Source organism: Felis catus, chromosome X, assembly GCF_018350175.1.
Source record: "Felis catus isolate Fca126 chromosome X, F.catus_Fca126_mat1.0, whole genome shotgun sequence".
In the NCBI taxonomy this organism is placed as follows: Eukaryota; Metazoa; Chordata; class Mammalia; order Carnivora; family Felidae; genus Felis; species Felis catus.
Window position 1 is genome coordinate 27,421,919 of NC_058386.1, and position 19,819 is coordinate 27,441,737.

Here is a 19,819-nt window from a genome sequence, read left to right on the forward strand (position 1 = left end):
GGCCTCTGTCGTGGTAAAATGATTAACCTCGTTCGCGGTCTACTGCCTCTCTTTGTCATCAGTGTATCTCTGGAGAACACGCCCCAGTATATAGTTGTCATCGGGCCATCTGAATCAGAGTCTGTTCCCAAGGAACCTGCTCTAAGGCATTTTGCATAGTAAATAACACTAAGGTTTATTCCTATTTTCATAACTGCAGCAAATTTTTCCTTATATCCAGAGAGCACCTCACTGTTGTGCTTCTGAGCCAATCGCTATGGCCAGAGAGCATGTGATTCAGCGCACTTACCGGCTCCAACAGCGGTCAGTCTGGGAGCTGGGCCAGGCTGCTTTGCCTTGAGCTCTTGAAGTAAGTGGGTTACTGCCTTCCAATCAGAGCTCAGATCTTCAACCTTTCTCTGTAATAGAAAAGCACACATGTTATTTATTTGATTAACACCTTGAAGATTACTTAATTCATGATGTTATCAATTCGTTTTGCGGGTTCATTATTGTATTTCTATTGTGTTTTACTTTTAAATTAATTTTTCTGGGGAGAACTCCTTGCATAGGAATTATAATTATTTTAGCCAACCACCTTACAAATATTTATTGATTGTTGGCTGCATTCAGGATCTTGCTCCAGGCACAATTTCACGGAAAGGAAGTAGAATGCAAACCTTAATCAGAGGAAAACGAACACACAAACAAAACACGTTGTCATCTCAGCAACCGTCTTGACCCTCTCAAACAGTATCTGGTGCGTCTACATAGGAGAATTATCCAGCATCTATTAAAAGATATCATGATGTTCGGGTTCACCCCAGATACATTCTATTAAAGCCTCTTGAAGGGAGACGGTGTGGTACACCTGGGGATATGACACTCAGAGTTCACTTCAAGGAAGGACACTTGTCCCAAGTGGTGGAAAAGGTGTCAGGGGTCCTTCAGGGACTGTCGCGGTTGCAGAGAGCCGCCTTGTGCAAGAGCATGCCCTTCTCAGGGCAGACCTCATTCAAGGACTGATCAAGGGGATGGTATAAAGGGCCAGCCAATTTTTCTCAAAGCAGGACAATTTTGAAGTGTCATTTCAGCTCCAGAGCTCGCAATGGAGTCACCGAGCCTGTATGTGGCCAGTAGTGTGCTGGTAAACATTACACAACCGGCTCTCTGGAGAAAACAATCCTAATCTTTGTGTTTGCCAATTTCGGTGGTGTAAACGGTCCTATGCTAGCCAATTCCAAGTTACCGAGATGCCAAGGGGTTCACGAAATGCTGGAAAATTTGACAATAGTCCCTCATGAGCAGGTGCAGGCTGGCTCCAGTACACCCGTGGTCAGCCATATGGTTATTTACTGCCCTCAAACTGTGAACAGAAGGCACACGTGTTGGTTCTGGGCTGAGGCTTTTACAAGACGGGTGAGGCTTCTCTACCCTGTCTACTGCTGTGGGAGCATCAGAGTCCCCTGGAGGCTTTGGGGCCCCAAGGTAGCTGGGTCCCAGCTCCAGAGTTCTAGACTCTGCAGATCTTGGGTGGGACCCGAGAATCTGCCTTTCTAAGAGTGTTCTAATCGATGCTGATGCTGATTGTCTGAAACCAAAGCCTAGGGTGATCATTCTACCTAAGGAGTTATCTAAGCATCTACAATGGACTAGGTAGATAAGCACCATCCTTGAAAGAAATACAAAAACAGGCCCTTAACTCATTGTCTATGCGACTTAATTCTCTTAAGAAATCCCATTTGAGAAAATCTGCCAAGGGAATACTAAAACAAAGACTAAAAATTCATCACTTCCTAACGTATATCATCTATGCTCTGATGGTTCTTCATGACTATTTTACCCGACCTGAGAGCAAATCAGGGCTTTCAGTTTTGTTTTGTTTTTAGTCCACAGTTCATGTTGTTAAACATTCGCTATCTCATCAGCGAATGTAACTCTTTATTTATTAAAATACAAGCCTTGAATCCAAAAGCAAACAAATCATGCCTCTGATCAGTGAGGAAACTACCACCGAAAGTCATGACGCATGGAAGATGTTTTTCCATTCTGACCTCAGAGCTAAACGCTGAGAATTAAGTATGATAAAAGGCTAATGAATTAAAACATATGTGGTCTCCTGATTCCCCTGCAACGTTGCATTGACTTCACAAGGACAGAATGTTAAGAAAAACCACGTCGATAACAAAAAGCAGCAATAAATAATAGGGAGGAGATAATAAACATAAAAGCAGATATTTAGAAAATGTATGGCCTTGGTCATTTATGGAAGGGATAACAGGGCAACATATGGCGAAGTCTCATCATACACCATTTAACTTATAGAAAGTCACCTATATGTGCTGAGATAAAGAGAGTGAGAGATTACAGACTGACTCAAATACTGCTGGGATCTGCCCCCTCTTTCACTCAATAAGCATATGGTTGCAGAGTGGCCAAGGAGAGATGGGGGTTTTCTATGGCTACCGTTGCCTTAGGCGCCACTCTCTTCTCACAGTATAAGCATCTCACTGCCTTCAGTTGGCTTCTGATATTTAAAGATAATATTTTTTATCTGACAACCTGGCTTCTAAAAGCAAATTAACGACTTGATCTGGCTCCTAACTGAATGAACAGTGATCTGTGTTCCACCTCATAGTCCATGTGCATCAGCGTGTAACAAAACAGAACAGCAATTAATACTTACAATGATGCCCCTGAAAATAAAGAAAAGTTTTAAATTCCATTGTGTTTTAGAATCAGAAGTCCTGGGTTTCAGGCTTAACTCATTACTACAGCTTATGTGATCCTTGGCAAATCAGATAGGTCACTCAGATTTATCGTCCTTGAAACGTGGATATAACACTACCACCTAACTCATAGCTTTGTTGGAGAAACTAAATGAGATATTTTATGAGAAAAGAACTCTGTGAACTGCAAAATGCTATAAAATTGTTGGCTAGTTATTAATGAGGCAAAGCAAAAGATGGTCAATAAAAATTTTCATTAAAATATTAAAATAAAAATATTTCAATGCTTAAAGGACTAGATTTTGGTTATCCTAAAAATAACATGTATATATATTCAGTTCCCTTTCATTAATACATACATTCTGCACAGTCCATTCATTTATTCGGACGTTATCTTGGCCACTGTTATTCCCAGATGGGTAAATGTGGTACTATAATTTCAAATGCAGAAATTAAAAAAAAAATTAAGTAGCACCCCCAATGTACCACAAACATCTGGGGATAGTGCATACTGTCGGAAACGCAGTAAGCTCAGAATTATATATTCCCCAAACTTTCATAACGACTAGCAAATAATATCACATAAGATGGCTAGAGATTTTGATTCCGCTGGTCACGGAAACCCTCTCACAACTTCTTCAACCATCTCCCGGACTTCAGAGTTGAATTCGATTATTTATATATGATGGCAGTTTCGGTTGCTTGGTTGGTTTGGTTTTGCCTTTTGGTACTCTGGCAAGTGCCCGGATCTTCTACCCTCTCATCTTTGCTCTGAGGACGTAAACTTCTTTGAGGCAGCAAAAGATGTTTGGCTGCAGCAAGTAATGTGGTCTTTACCACATAACATGCTTGAAGCAGTACTCGAGACATATATAAAAGGTAACGATTTCCTCATCTTGTTAGTAATCGTGAACCAAATTTAAGGGTATAAAATAGATGTCTAAATTTTGACATCTTTAAATCTAAAATCAGTGGAGTAATAGCTATTGAGTCCTGTTCTTTTTTTTTTTTTAAGTTTACTTATTTATTTTGAGAGAGAGAGAGAGAGAGAGAGAGAGAGAGAGAGAGAGAGAGAGAGAGAGAATGTGCGCACTCAAGCAGGGGAAGGGCAGAGACAGAATCCCAACCAGGCTCTGTGTGGTCAGCCCGGAGCCCCATGTGGGGCTCGAACTCACGACGAGTGAGATCATGACTTGAGAGGAAGTCAAGAGCCGGATGCTTAACCGACTGAGCCACCCAGGTGCCCCTCAAGTCCTGTTCGTGATTGGATTTCCAGAATTTAAACATTTTGAAGGTGCTAGGTAAATTGCAGATCTCAGGCTTTCCCCACAACTGCAGCAGATTCCTCTTTTACCCAAAGGGAGAAACTTTGAGAGCATCTTTTAAAAATGGTAAACTGAGTTCCATCAGAGGGGGCTTTTGCAGGTGAGCATTGCTTTCCATTGTATATAAGTTGCTTGGAAATAGTCATTAATGTTAAGACAATTGTATCAATGTGAAATTTATTCTTTATGAAGAGGAGAAATTAATTACAAGCAAACATGATTTATGAATATAGTTTTCCTTTTTTATTTTAAAACAGAATATAGTTTTAAACTCTATGTGAGTTTGGGATTTTCAAAGTTTAAAAATCTTATATCTTTCTCCTCTGTCAATAGTTGGCAGGAGATTAATATCTGCTACATAAATAAATGAATCCACCCATGGCTCTATATACACAGACATGCATGTGAATGTTGTAACTGAAACATCTATGTCTCTTTGTCTCTTTATAAATGTAGTTAGTACAGTTGAGGATCAGGGGTGAAATTCAAATCTCTCAGTGCTTGCCCAGTTCCAGCATCAGCTACTAACTAAGACTAAATTGAGACTTTCCCTCCAAATATTTCCTCAGAAAAGTGTTGACTCCAATTCAATCCTCAGAATGTCTTTTCTGTCCCATTTTTTTTTATTTTGAACAACAACAACAACAAAAACCTTGCATAGTGGCCGGCAGGAACCTCAAGAGATGGGAATCTGGGATGCTTATAGAAGTCATCTGACAGAATTGGTTAATGATAATTTTTAAAAGGTGAAGGTTGGTAAACCATGATCAATTATTCCTAGGGTATACCCTCACACTTACCAGTGGTGAAGGCCATTGTAAACAAGTCTTGTAAAGACAGTTTAGAAAAGCAAACGAATAAGTGACTCTGATGAGGTGATCAATAATACGTATCTAAGAAAAATGAAAAGATTCTCTTTCCTAATATATTGTGAATGGGCAGTGAGCTTGGGGATAAAGCTTCCAGCGATAACATTGAGGAATTAAAATATGGCCCTTCTGGTAGTTGGCAGCTAGCTAGGCGTGATGACCCCAACTGAACATGAAGAGCAGTCGCAGAAAACAAATTAGACAGACACGACGCCATCCCAGCGCCATGTTTGAACAATACAGAGATGAGGCCACTCTGCCACCACGAAAAGGACTAATAAAAAGCACTGTTACTTCTTCAACAGGGACAGCTCTGCCCTACTTCAATCACCTCACCTTCTAGATGAAAATTATTAAAGATACACAGTCATCACATTAACTCTGTTGACAGCATCTAATCCAAATGGCTTCCAATTCCCTAATTCCTCTTTAGAATCATCTCGCCAGCCAAATCCTGTAAGCAGCTCTCTCTAACCCTCTTTTACTGAGATGCCCCACTGTCTCCCTGGGGCGATCTCTTCCTTGCTGCAGTCAGCTAAAAATCCGAACATTTTGATTATAGGTATGTTCCTAGTAGTCTTTGGGCAGGGAGCTGTAATAGCATCATACAGGAATTCAGACAGTGCACATACCTTACAAGGAAGATGGTGAGCTCTAGAATTCTGGAATATGCATATGAATGGTGTGAATGCACTTGTTTCATAAAATATAAATATGACAAACAGCACTTCTAAAAAGTGTGTTATTTTATAAAATGAGATTTAAAATATGGAAGTACTGCTCAATTAAGAAATGAAATATAATTAGACATTTGCAATCTCATCCACATTCTTAAATGTTTATAAGTTGCTCAAAATCCATTATAGATTTTATTTTCCAAATGGGAAAGTGGGGCTCTCCTTATCTCCAAGCATATGTAATTAGCATTTATTCAACTTCTCACAGCCTAAAACTTTTCCTTGGGTGTAAAGCTAACTTATGTTTAAAAAAATTAAATTCTCCTCTTCTTCTATTAATAAATTTAAAAATCTCTCAGTAATTCTTTCCCCAGCTTTTTCTATTAGTACTGACATGGAAATTGTGCTCACTAAATGAGTGAGTCAAAACGGACCTATTCGTTTGGGGGGAGGGGAGGCAGAATTATGATTCCTACGTCTCTTTTGATTCCTGATGTTATAAAAAATTGCACCAGGTAAGTGAGATCATATGTCTGACAAATGATTCATAAAAGCCAGATGTTGTTATAAGTGTAATATTTAATTAGGCAACATTTTGACCAACAAGGCACCACTCAACATGCTATACCAAATAAAAATCTTCAGACACACATCTGTTGTAAGTAATATATTAAACATTATCCAGCAAAAAAAAAAAATAAACCCTAAGGAAGTTCTTGGAAATGTTAAGATATTGATTTTAGTGATAGAACAAACTTGTTGGGGAAGAAAAACAAGCTTAATCTAGTTAATTAAAAACAAAACAGCTGGGAGAGTGAAACATCCCTGGTTGTGATTGACTTTAATCGAAAATGACTAAGGATGCTGTCATTTTGCAGCTGATATTTGAGGAAATGATGCTTGGAAGATTCTAATTGCCCTCTTGACCATTTGTCTACAGCAACTATTTTGTGTTAAAGGTTGGGGTGGAGCACTTTGACCAAATACAGAAGACCCCTAATGCTTTACTTTTTCTGTTACCGTAAAAAAGAATTCAAGAATATTAACAAAATATGTTATTAGATTCATGTTAACCAGATTTTTTGAATAATCTAGGTAGCAAAGCAAACCAGCTAGCTTCATCTCATCACCTCAGCAAGGAACCAAGACATTTAAAATTCCATTAATGCTCTCAGTTCTAACATATGGAAGGTGATATAAGGATTTCAAAATATACACATTTTTTAAAAGTTTTAACAGAAAGTGTAGTGCTCCACGTGGAGTTCAAGAATGAGAACCCATTAAAGAAGATGTCTTCCAACTGCTTTAGTTCAAAAGAGAGTTATGAACACTTTAAAAACCAAAAAAAAAAAATTAAAAACAAACAAAAAATAGAGTTTTTTTTTTTTTGGTAGTTGTCAATATTGTTGTTACTGATGGCAGCTGTTATGGCTGCTTTTAAACTGCAAAATTACTCTGTGGAAAGTGGAACATATTAAAAAAGATCCTATCAACAGCATTATCATAAAATATTATTAGCAAAGGGATAACTTAAGTAAAATGTTTAACAATTCATCTAATTTATCTGACCAATTTTCAATAATTTCTGAAGATGAAGGAACCAGATGCAAATCAAATGAAATAAAACTGTGTGTGTGTGTGCATGGGTGTGCATGGATGCGTGTGTGGGGGGGGGGAGAGAAAGAAGAGACGGAAAGCAAAACCATGATGCTTATTTCTTCAATCATATTCTTCTAAAAATTTTCAGCATTGTCGCCTCAGAGATCCGTGCTATGTTTATGTCATTAGTAGAAGTGTCACGTAATATATGTTCTATCTTTAACAGGAAATTCTCAAAGACAATAAGGAAGAAGTGGGTTAGTCAGGGATGAGAAAAAGAAAAACTAAAAATTTACTATCTTTGAAAATTAAAGAAATCCTAGTGAGGTTGATGAAGTGAAGGAAAGGGTGGGGGGTAGTGAACAGCGATGAGCCCAGGTCCCAAAGAGAAATTTGGAAGGTGAGCTTACGAGCTGAACAGAATCATTCTTTGCTGTGTCCTCAATTAGAAGGTCTGCAACCAGAGGACATACTAACTGTGCATTTAAGTATTAGAGCTTATATATATATACCATGAAGAAGTTTCATTTTCTTTTTTAAGAATGTCACTTTCTTCTTAAGTGTTACTATTTCCAAAAGAAATTTCCCCCAAATGCAAAACCAAACTTTTTTCCTGAAAATGTGCTGCCGGCTACTCAGACTCCTTTCTCTTCCATTAAGGAGTGCGAAACCCAAAAGTTAAGGAGAAAAAAAGCATTAAGGAGTAGCACGATTGTTAAAATTTGTATATATACAATGAAAATTGAAAGAGGCTTTGTTTATGGAGTCAGAGCAATGGACCACCCTTCAGAAAAATCATCTTGTAACCTTTATAGAGCAGTTTTTGATCCATGCAGAGATGTAAATAGTCCCTCCAGTTTGTTGCCTTGTACTGCTGGGTTCTGTATTCCGAACCATGAAGGGGTTTTTGAGCCTCCAACATTTCTGGCTACTACAACCCCCGGCTCATCTCCAGGTGTTTCCAAGGTCATGGTCCATATCAAAAGTTGCATGTGAATCAACTATTTCTCTACGCCCCACTCTCCCAAATCAATCTTCCCCTTTGGACTCTTGATTATCAGCTTGATGTACTGATTCTTCTCCAAACCCCAGGGACAAATGGTAGAACAGGGATGGGTTTTCACTTAAGTTCTGCTTCTCCCAAATAAGCTGACTTAAAAGGAAATGGGAAAGGAGATAGAGAAAAGAAGGAAAGAGAGGGCTGACTCTATAAAGTGGTTTTAAGGAATGCAGATGAGAAGGAAAGTTAGCATCTTCCTGTTCTTTCTTTCCTTTCAGAAAGGTAATTCCCCTTTTATATCACTAATGCGAAGGCAGAAAGCAGGTAACGCTCACTCAGACAGTTCTGGTCTCCGAGTGGCCCAGGAGTTGAAGGCTTGAGTGGGAGGTGTGATAAGTTAGCATCAACAGCTTGGATTGTTTACATATGATGAAAAAAAAAAAATTCTCATCGGCTTTCAATTAAGAATTTTCCCTCTGTTTTTGTTTTGTTTTGCTTTGTTTTTTACAAAGGCACAAAAATAAAAGAAAACTGTGCCAAACCCGGCACGGAGTCTTTGACTATCAAACAAGAGCAGACAGAGTAGACCTATGGAATGGTCCGTTTATTTGTTTCACTGCTTGCTACCAGAGTCCCTCTGATAACGAAGGAAAGGGTCTGCTCAGGGAGAGGCTTTCTGGAGAGTGTACATTTCCAGCAGAAACACTGGAAATTTGCTGCTTTCGGGGCCTTCGCCAGCTCTCCATTCTAAATACTGGACACAGTGTTACCTCGTGAATATTGTCATACCAGGCTTGGAATTGGATGCAAATTATTATTATTGTTTTGGATGTAAGGAATGGTGACAATGTATTCCTGAATAAATGTCTATCGGTATCAACACACAAATCTGTGCCTTTTAGTATCTGGTGATTGGACATATGTTTCAGCTAAAACTTTACATTTACCTAAGGAAAAGGCCCTTGTAAACTGTAAGAAAAACAAACAATTTTTAGAAACGAAGCTTGGGCCACACAGAAGCGGTGACCTTAGAGACAGAGTCTAAGTCATGGTAATGTTGTTTGCAAGGACAAACTAGTTCTGTATAATGAGGTTATTGACCTGCACTGCTTTAGAGCAGTTTTAAACATGAGGGTGAGGCTCACTGAATCTCAGCCTGCAATGTTAGCTAGAGAATCCAGGACTGATCAATAAACAGCCACCATTACAGGCTCTCAGGAACCTTCATCATAATGGGAGCCATTGTAATTTTGGTCAGGTAGAGAAAATAAGGTAACCTGTACCTACCGTCTATTTATCACTGGACTCTCATTTGCAAATGGAAGCCATTGATTAGCCATTGTTTTTGGCTTTCCATTTCTCTCCTCACATAATAGCCTGCGAATAAATGCGTCCTAGACTTCGAAACGTACGTGAGGAAAGGAAAGAAGTAGAAAGCTTTCTCCCAGGCCTGTTTTTTACCAAAGAGAGAAGCAATTACATGACATTTCACTAAAGATTCTTGACCCAATAAAGTACTAAAGCCCAAATGCCAATTTTCCTCTTTCATACGAAAAGAGTGTAACAGAGAAAAGAAAGGTCATGGACCATATTGTGATTCTTTACAGCTGGTGGAGACAGACAGTATGATGCAGTAGCTTGATTTGAATTAAGCCAAACAATATGAAAAGCATCAAGGCTGGCAAGCAAAGCAATAAAGCCTAAAGAATTTAATCTACCTTGAAGGTGGGACTACTTTCTGTATGGATGGCAGCACACCGGGACAGAAATGAGTCCTTTAATGCAATGACTCGTTAATAGCCTTAAGATCACAATATATAAATAGGATATGTTGATCAAAAAGACAGCTCAGCCTCTGCAGTTGCGGCATGGGCGATATTTCTTTACAAGTTATTTCATTGATTATAAATAGACCACGTCAGTGGCAAATGTACAACAGGGGAAGCATAACCCATTATGAGGTAATGGATATCGCTTCATTACCTTCACTGGCTGAGCGGCTGGTTTTTCCTTGTACAAATGCTGCCCTTTAGACAAAATCCCTTCCACATCCGGCTGTTTAGCTTGAACTGCTACTTCAATTTCCTGGGGAAAAGAACACATACAGGGCAGATGAACTTCACAGTTAGCAATAAAATTACTAAATTTAAATATACCCTTGGAGACTCCACATGTATTGCAGACCAATTTCTGCATGGTACATGGGGGCACACAAAGGTAGCTTTAGCGCCGAGGAAAGAAAGAGAGGCCTTTGGGAAATGTACTAACATTGAAAATATTTATCTGAAATCTTCTCGAATCATATCCTAATACTATTCAATAGAAACACAGACAGTAGCTTTGGTTTTCAAAATCACTCGAACGCAATGAGAAATATGATTTATGAATACGATTAACATGGATAAGTGCTATTGTTAACTTCAGTAATCTCCGTAATCCTAATGTTCATTTTACTTTGCAGACTCCTTATTTTAACAGGATTCTCTTGGGCTTTGGATCCAAAATTTCGTTTCAAAATAAAACCAAATAATTCTTCCCACATCAGTGTCAAGATTAAGTTTCTTTCCAAAGAGTAAACACTCAAAGCTCAATGTCAAGGCTTATTAATTATTAAGCAGTCAAATTAAAAAGGCCTTTTGAGGAATGATTTAATTATTAAAAAAAAAAAACTTGTTTGTTTCCCTTAATCTAGAGAAGACTGAAGAAGGACCAAACAAACAAAAACCTCTTTAGATATGAATATAAAGTGTTTTGTTATTGGCCGCTGTCTAGCTCGCTTGAAGAGAGAACAAAAGAAATGTGCATAAATTGAAGCTGAAGGAAGTGAAGTTAAATATTACAGAAGACTTTTTGGATGGAACACTTGTTAAACACCAGGATGGAATATCGATTAATCAATGTCAGGCGTCAGTCAGGGCCTGGGCAATCTTCCCCAGATAGCAACTCCTGATTAACCCATATCTCCCTTCCTCCCTCTCCTACCCTGTCGCCTCCCAGCACTGCTGTGTGTACGTGTCTTCATGTCATTGCTTCCTTTATATACTCTGTTTGTATCTTTCTCTCTCAGCCCATCAGAACAGGGGGTCCTCTGAATCCAAATTACTGTAACTTATATGGCACAGGATGGTGTCTTGCCATGTATGGGTGTTTAGCACACCCTCTTGAAAAGGATTATTTCTTTGGTTCTTATTATAATAAATACCAGTGGAAGGTGGACATTAAGACTAACCCCGTGCATTAACGGGTATGTGTGCAACACACATACTTACACACACGCACACACACATGCACACCACCTTCAGGAACAATAATTATAGAAGAAATAAAACCTTACAAGAACTTTCTTATGACAAAAATGGAACAACATTCCATGCTCATGGATTAGAAGAATAAATACTGTTAAAATGTCAATACTACCCAAAGCAATCTACACATTCAATGTAATCCCAATCAAAATTGCACCAGCATTCTTCTCAAAGCTAGAACAAGCAATCCTAAAATTTGAACGGAACCACAAAAGACCCTGAATAGCCAAAGTAATATTGAAGAAGACCAAAGCGGGAGGCATCACAATCCCAGACTTCAACCTCTACTACAAAGCTGTAATCATCAAGACAGCATGGTATTGGCACAAAAACAGACACATAGACCAGTGGAATAGAATAGAGACTCCAGAACTGGACCCACAAATGTATGGCCAACTAATCTTTGACAAAGCAGAAAAGAGTATCCAAAGGAAAAAAGACAGTCTCTTTAACAAATGGTGCTGATAGAATTGGACAGCAACATGCAGAAGAATGAAACTAGACCACTTTCTTACACCATACACAAAAATAAACTCAAAATGGATGAAGGACCTGAATGTGAAACAGGAAACCATCCAAACCCTAGAGGAAGAAGCAGGAAAAAACCTCTCTGACCTCAGCCACACCAATTTCTTACTTGACACATCTCCAAAGGTAAGGGAATTCAAAGCAAAAATGAACTATTGGGACCTCATGAAGATAAAAAGCTTCTGCACTGCAAAGGAAACAATCAACAAAACTAAAAGGCAACCAACGGAATGGGAAAAGATATTTGGAAATGACATATCAGACGAAGGGCTAGTATCCAAATTCTATAAAGAACACACCAAACTCCACACCCGAAAAACAAATAATCCAGTGAAGAAATGGGGAGAAGACATGAATAGACGCTTTTCTAAAGCAGACATCCGGGCGGCCAACAGGCACATGAAAAGATGCTCAAGGTCACTCCTCATCAGGGAAATACAAATCAAAACCACACTGAGATATCACCTCACGCTGGTCACGCCAGATGCTGGCGAGGATGTGGAGAAACGGGAACCCTCTTGCACTGTTGATGGGAATGCAAACTGGTACAGCCTCTCTGGAAAACAGTGTGGAGGTTCCTCAGAAAATTAAAAATAGATCTACTCTATGACCCAGCAATAGCATTGCTAGGAATTTACCCAAGGGATACAGGAGTACTGATGCATAGGGGCACGTGTACCCCAATGTTTAAAGCAGCACTTTCAACAATAGCCAAACTATGGAAAGAACCTAAATGTCCATCAAGTGATGAATGGGTAAAGAAATTGTGGTTTATATACACAATGGAGTACTACATGGCAATGAGAAAGAATGAAATATGGCCCTTTGTAGCAACGTGGATGGAACTGGAGAGTGTGATGCTAAGTGAAATAAGTCATACAGAGAAAGACAGATACCATATGTTTTCACTCCTATGTGGATCCTGAGAAACTTAACAGAAGACCATGGGGGAGGGGAAGGGGGAAAAAGTTAGAGAGGGAAGGAGGCAAACCGTAGATTCTTAAAAACTGAGAATAAACTGAAGGTTGATGGGGGGGTGGGAGGGATGGGTGGGTGGGTGATGGGTATTGAGGGATGAGCACTGGGTGTTGTATGGAAACCAATTTGACAATAAATTTCATATTAAAAAAAAGAAACTTAAGTCTCAAGAAAAAAAAAGAACTTTCTTACGATAAAAAAACGTTAAAACAATCTTACATACTTGTAACAAGTCCAAATTCAGAACATACTTTGTGAGAATTGGGCATTTCTTCCTTTAACACTGTTTATAAGTATCTGTCTTTCTCTGCACAACTTATTTCACTTAGCGTAACACTCTCCAGTTCCATCCACGTTGCTACGAAAGGCCAGATTTCATTCTTTCTCATTGCCACGTAGTATTCCATTGTGTATATAAACCACAATTTCTTTACCCATTCATCAGTTGATGGATATTTAGACTGTTCCCCTAATTTGGCTATTGTTGTAAGTGCCATATGTTTTCACACCTATGTGGACCCTGAGAAACTTAACAGAAGACCAAGGGGGAGGGGAAGAAAAAAAAAGTTAGAGAGGGAGGGAGGCAAACCATAAGAGACTCTTAAAAACTGAGAAGAGGGGCGCCTGGGTGGCTCAGTCGGTTAAGCGGCCGACTTCAGCTCAGGTCATGATCTCACGGTCCGTGAGTTCAAGCCCCGCGTCGGGCTCTGTGCTGACAGCTCAGAGCCTGGAGCCTGTTTCAGATTCTGTGTCTCCCTCTCTCTGACCTCCCCCGTTCATGCTCTGTCTCTCTCTGTCTCAAAAATAAATAAACGTTAAAAAAAAAAAACTGAGAAGAAACTGAGGGTTGATGGGGGGGGGGTGGGGGAGAGGGGAAAGTGGGTGATGGGCATGGAGGAGGGCACCTGTTGGGATGAGCACTGCGTGTTGTATGGAGACCAATTTGACAATAAATTTCACATTAAAAAAGGTAAAATAAAAATAAAAATAAATCTCAAAGAAACCCTGTTTATAAGTGCATCCAGTATAAATTCGAGACCTTCGGAAAATGATCACAGGTAGTCAATAATTTTACCAATGGTTTGGGCCTGCAGCCAAATGATGAACACTACCATCTTTCTCTCCCCGCTCCTCTTCCTCGACCCCAAATAAATCGTTCCAAAGACCACAAAGCATTGAGGCTACTCTTCAGGAGGCACTGGCAAATCGATTTATATTACAAGGAATTCCCTTCGGCACCAAACACGTTTTAATTCATGAAATTTTCATTGGCAAATGAACAGAAAGAGCGGCAAGGCTGACATTAAGGCCGCCCAGATACTACTTTAGAGCTGAATGTGAAGCCAGCGCTTGCTAGATGGACTGAGGAAAAGTTGGCCTGCCTTGTGAAATGTCCCTATTTTGCACCCGCAGGAGGTAAGATAGCCCCTCTTCAGGCCACCGAGTTAGCCCCAGATTTGGTCCTCTGATGAATGAGCACTGCAAAGTCACATCATTTCCCTTTATAGAAATGTTTCCTATTAGCATGTCCTTCTCTCATCACTAATGTCATCTCTTTGTCCTTCGATGAAATAATGAAGAGTTTAAGCACCTGGATGAGACGTACCCTTGGTCCTAGAGACACAGAGCAATGGGGAAAGAATCATGGGCAGCTCTCAATTCTTTGCTGTTATGTCTTGGCAATGTTTTGGAAAGCGTGATCTCTAATCACACGCACCTTTGATAAGTCCCTTCAGAAAGAGCATTTTGAAAATAAAACTCTACACTTTCCCTCACGACATTTATATGCAGTGTGAATTTACTAGTGAAAAGGTAGGTCCGTTATTCAGGGTCAAATATTATTGCTGGAAGGGTCAACTGTACTAAATCCAATTGAATTCACTTAAAATATTCTTTAGTATATTTTTCTTCAGTTAGTATGAGAAATATACACTATAAGAAGCTGAAAATCATCTTGAAAAATGGAAGTATAAGTGAATTAAACTAAAACATTTTGATATCTGCATTTTAAAGCTTGAAACGGAAAAATGGAAAGCAGAGCAAAGCAAACAAATCCCAGCCGAAGCACAGGACTCCGCAAAAATAAAAAACGCTGCTAAAATCCTTTGCTGTGCTGAAAATGTCAAGCAACTGCTATAATGATATTAACTGCTATAACAATATTTATAAACCAGAGCTGCTAACAGTTTACTATGTGTCAAACACTGGGTGTTTCATATAGTTTTTCCCTTCCACTTAACAATACTACAAGAAGGTATTATCTAAGTTTACAGGTGCTGAAACTGAGCGAGACTGGGTCAATTTTCTGAAACTACATAGTTTGCAAAAGGCAGAGTTGAGACGACAACAGGAAATGACTGCCACTAAACGTCCACTATACCCCTTACTCTTTTGTATGTAGTGCGTGTGTGTGCGTGTGCTAAAATTGGTAGCCATATTTCTTAATCCCATGTTATTGTTTTTTCTCTTCCTCTTTAACTCTAATACATTTTGCAACATCCTTCCAGGGCGTGAGAGAAAATCTGGTCTCTTTCCATAGAAAAGAAATAAATTGTTACACAGCCTTTAAAAAATCACACCAAGGATGTCTCTTTGTGGATTTATGATTGCCAAACTGATGATATCCAGGTCAGAGAATTGGTTTGAGTAAACCTTTTATCTCACAAATGGCCTTACATCTTTGTATGATTTAAGGTAAGGTGAAGGAGGTCACCACTAAAATGGAAACATAGCTAATTATAGCGGCCAGTTTTTCTAAGTAGAAAGTGTTCGACTTGAAAGAACATTCAGACAAGAAAGTCTGCATAGATTTTCCACCAAAAAAAAAAAAAAAACCCAAAAACCCCAAACCCCATAACGTCACCTCTAATAATAGCACCTTACCTTTCCATTTAGGTTTTCTCCCCTGCCTTATTCTTAACCAGGAGTTAAGGCCCTTCTGATGTGACCAGAGTTTTATTTTCATCATTTCACAGTATTGGCGGTTCACTACAATCTCACGCACAATTTTAAGGAAATAATCTGTATTGATTAGAGAATAGGGAATAATCCTTCCTTAATAGTCACTAGGACAAGATCATGGTGTATTCTGAAATCCAGCCCTGATGAGTTTTCCAAATGGAGTGACTTTCTAAGCATTTTCAGTCTTAGTTATTCCATAGGAAACTATATTACTATTACTGGGAGTTGTTGGTTTGACAAGCAGCGAATCAAAGGTTAGTGAAGAAAAAAGACAAACAACACCTGTGAGGGTGAAAGTAGCTATTCCAATGCAAATTAATGCATGCCTACATTTCCTACAAGTTGATGCATTTAATACTATATTTCTAATTTAATATTAAGATGGTTATGTGCACTTGCTCTTTTTTTTAACTGGAAATTTGCCTCTAAGGAAAGTATAACAAAGACATTTTTCCTTGTTTTATGTTTTTATTTTTAATTGTGTCTCCATCACTTTACCTAGTGTTAAGCTTAGAATGTGTGAATATGTGTATATGTATGTATGATTGATATATTGATATATACACACATGTATAATCACAATATAAGGAGGATATACACAGCCTTTTCACATGTATTCCAACATCCATTCATTATTTGTTCATTTGACGAACATTATTGAATATTTACTATATTCCAAAGTCTTGGCTATGAAGCGTGAATACTACGAGGCATGAGGTAGTCCCTTGAGAAAGACAAAGACAATCATATATGAAATTTAGAATGCAACAGGCATAAGAGCCAGCAAAGTGCAATTTACACTGGGGCACAGAGAAGGAACTGGTGAGTTCTGTGCTCAAGGGGCAACAAGAGGGTAGGGGCAGGCCTCACAGGGGAAAAAGGGCTGCAGCAAAGGCTTGGAAGCGAGGCAGCGCACGCACCTGTGTGACAAAAGGATGGATGGTATAAAGCACTTGCAAGAAGGAACCCGGGATGTGCAAAGACAGGAACCAGAGGCAGCATGGTGATCCCATGTGGAGGAGTGGAAAGAAATGGTACGGGACTAGAAGGCCAGAGCCAGAGGAAAGAAGCATCTCTTATGCTACCCTCAGAAGCTTAGTGGAGAACCCACAAAAGGATTTTAAATAAGGGAATTACACTTTGCGTTTGAATTGATGTTCTAAAAATGAATGTATATGAATATATGAATAGATGGATAAGATCTACTACTAATGCATGGCTTTTAATTCCCATAAGCTGGTATGAATGAGACACGTATGCCGCTTGTGAAGAAAAAAGAAACCCAAGAGAAAAATGACAAGTTTTTCCTTAGCAAACTTAAGTAACCATTCCCTGAGTTTTCTAATTTATAAAGAGCATTTCCTGCCATTTGGCTATTTTGTCAATCCTCACAATCAACAAGTTTTCTATCAACTCTAAGATATCATGGATTCTAAGGACCACTGTTACTTTATAAACTGCTACGAAAGCTAAAAAATTACACTTTGTAGATTCTACTATGAGATACATCTCAATTTCAGAGAAGTGAAAATGTAAAAAAAAAATGCATTCGGGGGATCAACGAAATTCTAAGATGTTTGTGAATACCACGATCGGTTTATTACTTCGTTATTATTCATTGCCTCTGTAAACATGGCTCCTCTGCCAGTGAATACGTTTTCCTCCCCATTGACTTTGGTCTTTACCATGTGCCTTACTCTGATCAATGAGCTATGACCAAAAGAGACTGTATGACAGCTCCGATCTGAGTCTTTAAAGACAATTCAAGATTAACTAGTACCCCTAGTTCCTGTCTTCTACCATGAAAGAATAATGCATCATATAAGAGTTGGTATTTCCAGCCTGGGTTTTGTAATAAGAAGACATTTGGAGCAGATCTAAAGTTCAGAATGAGAAAACCTGAATGTGATCCATAGTGTGGAGTAAATATGCAGCTATTCCTCAGACCCGTGAGTGAGTAATAAATGTTTGTTGTCACAAAGCACTGAGACTCGGGGGCTATTTGTTACTGCAGCAAGAGCTAACAATTACAACAGTATGCTGAAACAGACAAACAAACAAACAATATATGGGTTCTTGGGATGAAAAACCAAAGTAAGCCTTTAAAATAAATGTACCCTGGTCATATATTTCGACTGCACCATCTCTCATTCCACATACAAACTGCTAAAAAGGATAGCAAGAAACGAAAAATGAAATGGAATCAATATTGTGTTAGAGCCTGACTTCTCCGGCCTAGATTGTCAGGCAGACTCTGACAAATGAAGGCTGATGGATGGAAAAACACAACATTGGGCAGTTGCCTTTCTTTCTCTTTCCCCTCGTACTGGGTGACTGTTCTTTTATTTATCTACAATTAGGTTTGCTAGACCACAGCAACGCGGCTGTCAAGCACGTGCCAAGCTGATTGACAAAGAATGACAGGTTCTCTCTTTCCATTCTGAGCTAATCAAGGGCAGCCCACCAAAGGGAGCCTTGTTTTTCTGGTTTAGAGATTTATGGATTTCAAAAATAATCTGTCCAAATATACAAAGTATGATGCAGTATTGATTTTTCAAAGTGCCAAATGTTATGAAACTAAGAAGATATAATCTACCAAGGTACATACGTGGAACGTTCAAGGCCAATAAAAGAGTAGAGATAGGTGTGACCATCAAGTAATTAGACTGACATCCAGAAGCCCTCCACTCAGGACGAAGGGGTTTCAGAGTCTTTTGGGAAGACTTATTCTGACAAAAGAAATCTTACCAACAAATCCCCAACGTGTTAATTCATTCAGTAAATATTTACTGAATCTTCGAGCACCTATTTTGTTATAAATAGCTTAAGTAGTGGATATTTAACAGTCACTAAAAGAGACACTATTTTCCTGTTCATGTGAGGCTTGTCTTCTAATGGGGATGGTGGACAATAAAATACAAATCATGGCCCATCAGACGGTAAAAAGTGCTAAAGAGGAAAAAAACCCAAATCTTTAAGTGGAGATAGATGTCTGTGTGGGGTAAGAAAGGATGGGAGGGGGGTATCTGAGAAACTGCTTCCAGGGAAAACCTCACTGAGAAGGTGATTATTTGAATAAATATGAGTTAGAAGTGAAAGAAGAAATCGAGCGGCTCCCTCAGGGAAGCACAATCCATGCAGAGGAAACGGCGAGTGCAAAGGCCCTGGGGTGGCAATGTGTCTGGCCTGTTCAACAAAAATTAAGGGAGCCTGGGTGAGTGGAGCCGAGGGAGCAAGGGGAGAGGAGCAGGACAGAGGCCTGAGAGGCTGGGAAGGATAAGGCCCTGCAGGGCAACTGCATGAGGACTTTGGCACTTACTCTGTGGGAGATTAGGAACCATAGGAGGGTCTTCAGTAGAGGAGTGATGTGATCGGACTTATTTTTTAACATATCATTCTGACTGCTGTGTTAAGATTAAACCAAAGGGATGGAGAAAAGAGACCATAGTTATAAGCAAATTTCCAAGGGAGTTAGTTAAAGCCACATTGCTTGGAAGGAAGTACTTGTTTGTGGACACCCGATACACTTATTCTGAAAATCTTTACACATACAGTTTTAAAATGAGGACTAAATCTCTCTGATCTGGTTAAAGCAGTACTTTAACCAGACTCATTTCTTGAGAGTGGCCCTCCCCAGGTTTTACCCGGTTCCAAAGTCCTTAGTGGTAAATACTGTGGGCTCTTAGGCCCAGCTATATAAGTTCTGATCCTGGCATGAGTTGATTATTTTCAACAGACACCATATGGCCCATAAATCCCAAAATATTCTAAAACCTTTGCTATCTGATCCCTTAGAGAAAAAAGTTAGCCAACCACTGATGTAGAGAAATGGTTAGGCTTGGGATTTGCGACTCTAAAAACCTTCAGGT

General features: G+C 39.2%; 1 protein-coding gene across 13 annotated transcripts in view; it reads right to left on the reverse strand.

Annotated features, from left to right (window-relative positions):
- The window catches only part of DMD (dystrophin), a 2,379,610-nt gene that overhangs the window by 680,659 nt on the left and 1,679,132 nt on the right, over window positions 1-19,819 (reverse strand). For all 13 annotated transcript variants that reach the window (XM_045050793.1, XM_045050788.1, XM_045050791.1 and 10 more), the window contains 2 exons: window positions 10,162-10,263; window positions 290-398 (listed from right to left, as the gene is read on the reverse strand). In XM_045050793.1, coding sequence (XP_044906728.1) covers window positions 290-398; window positions 10,162-10,263 — 211 coding nt within the window. The remainder of the gene's footprint in view (window positions 1-289; window positions 399-10,161; window positions 10,264-19,819) is intronic.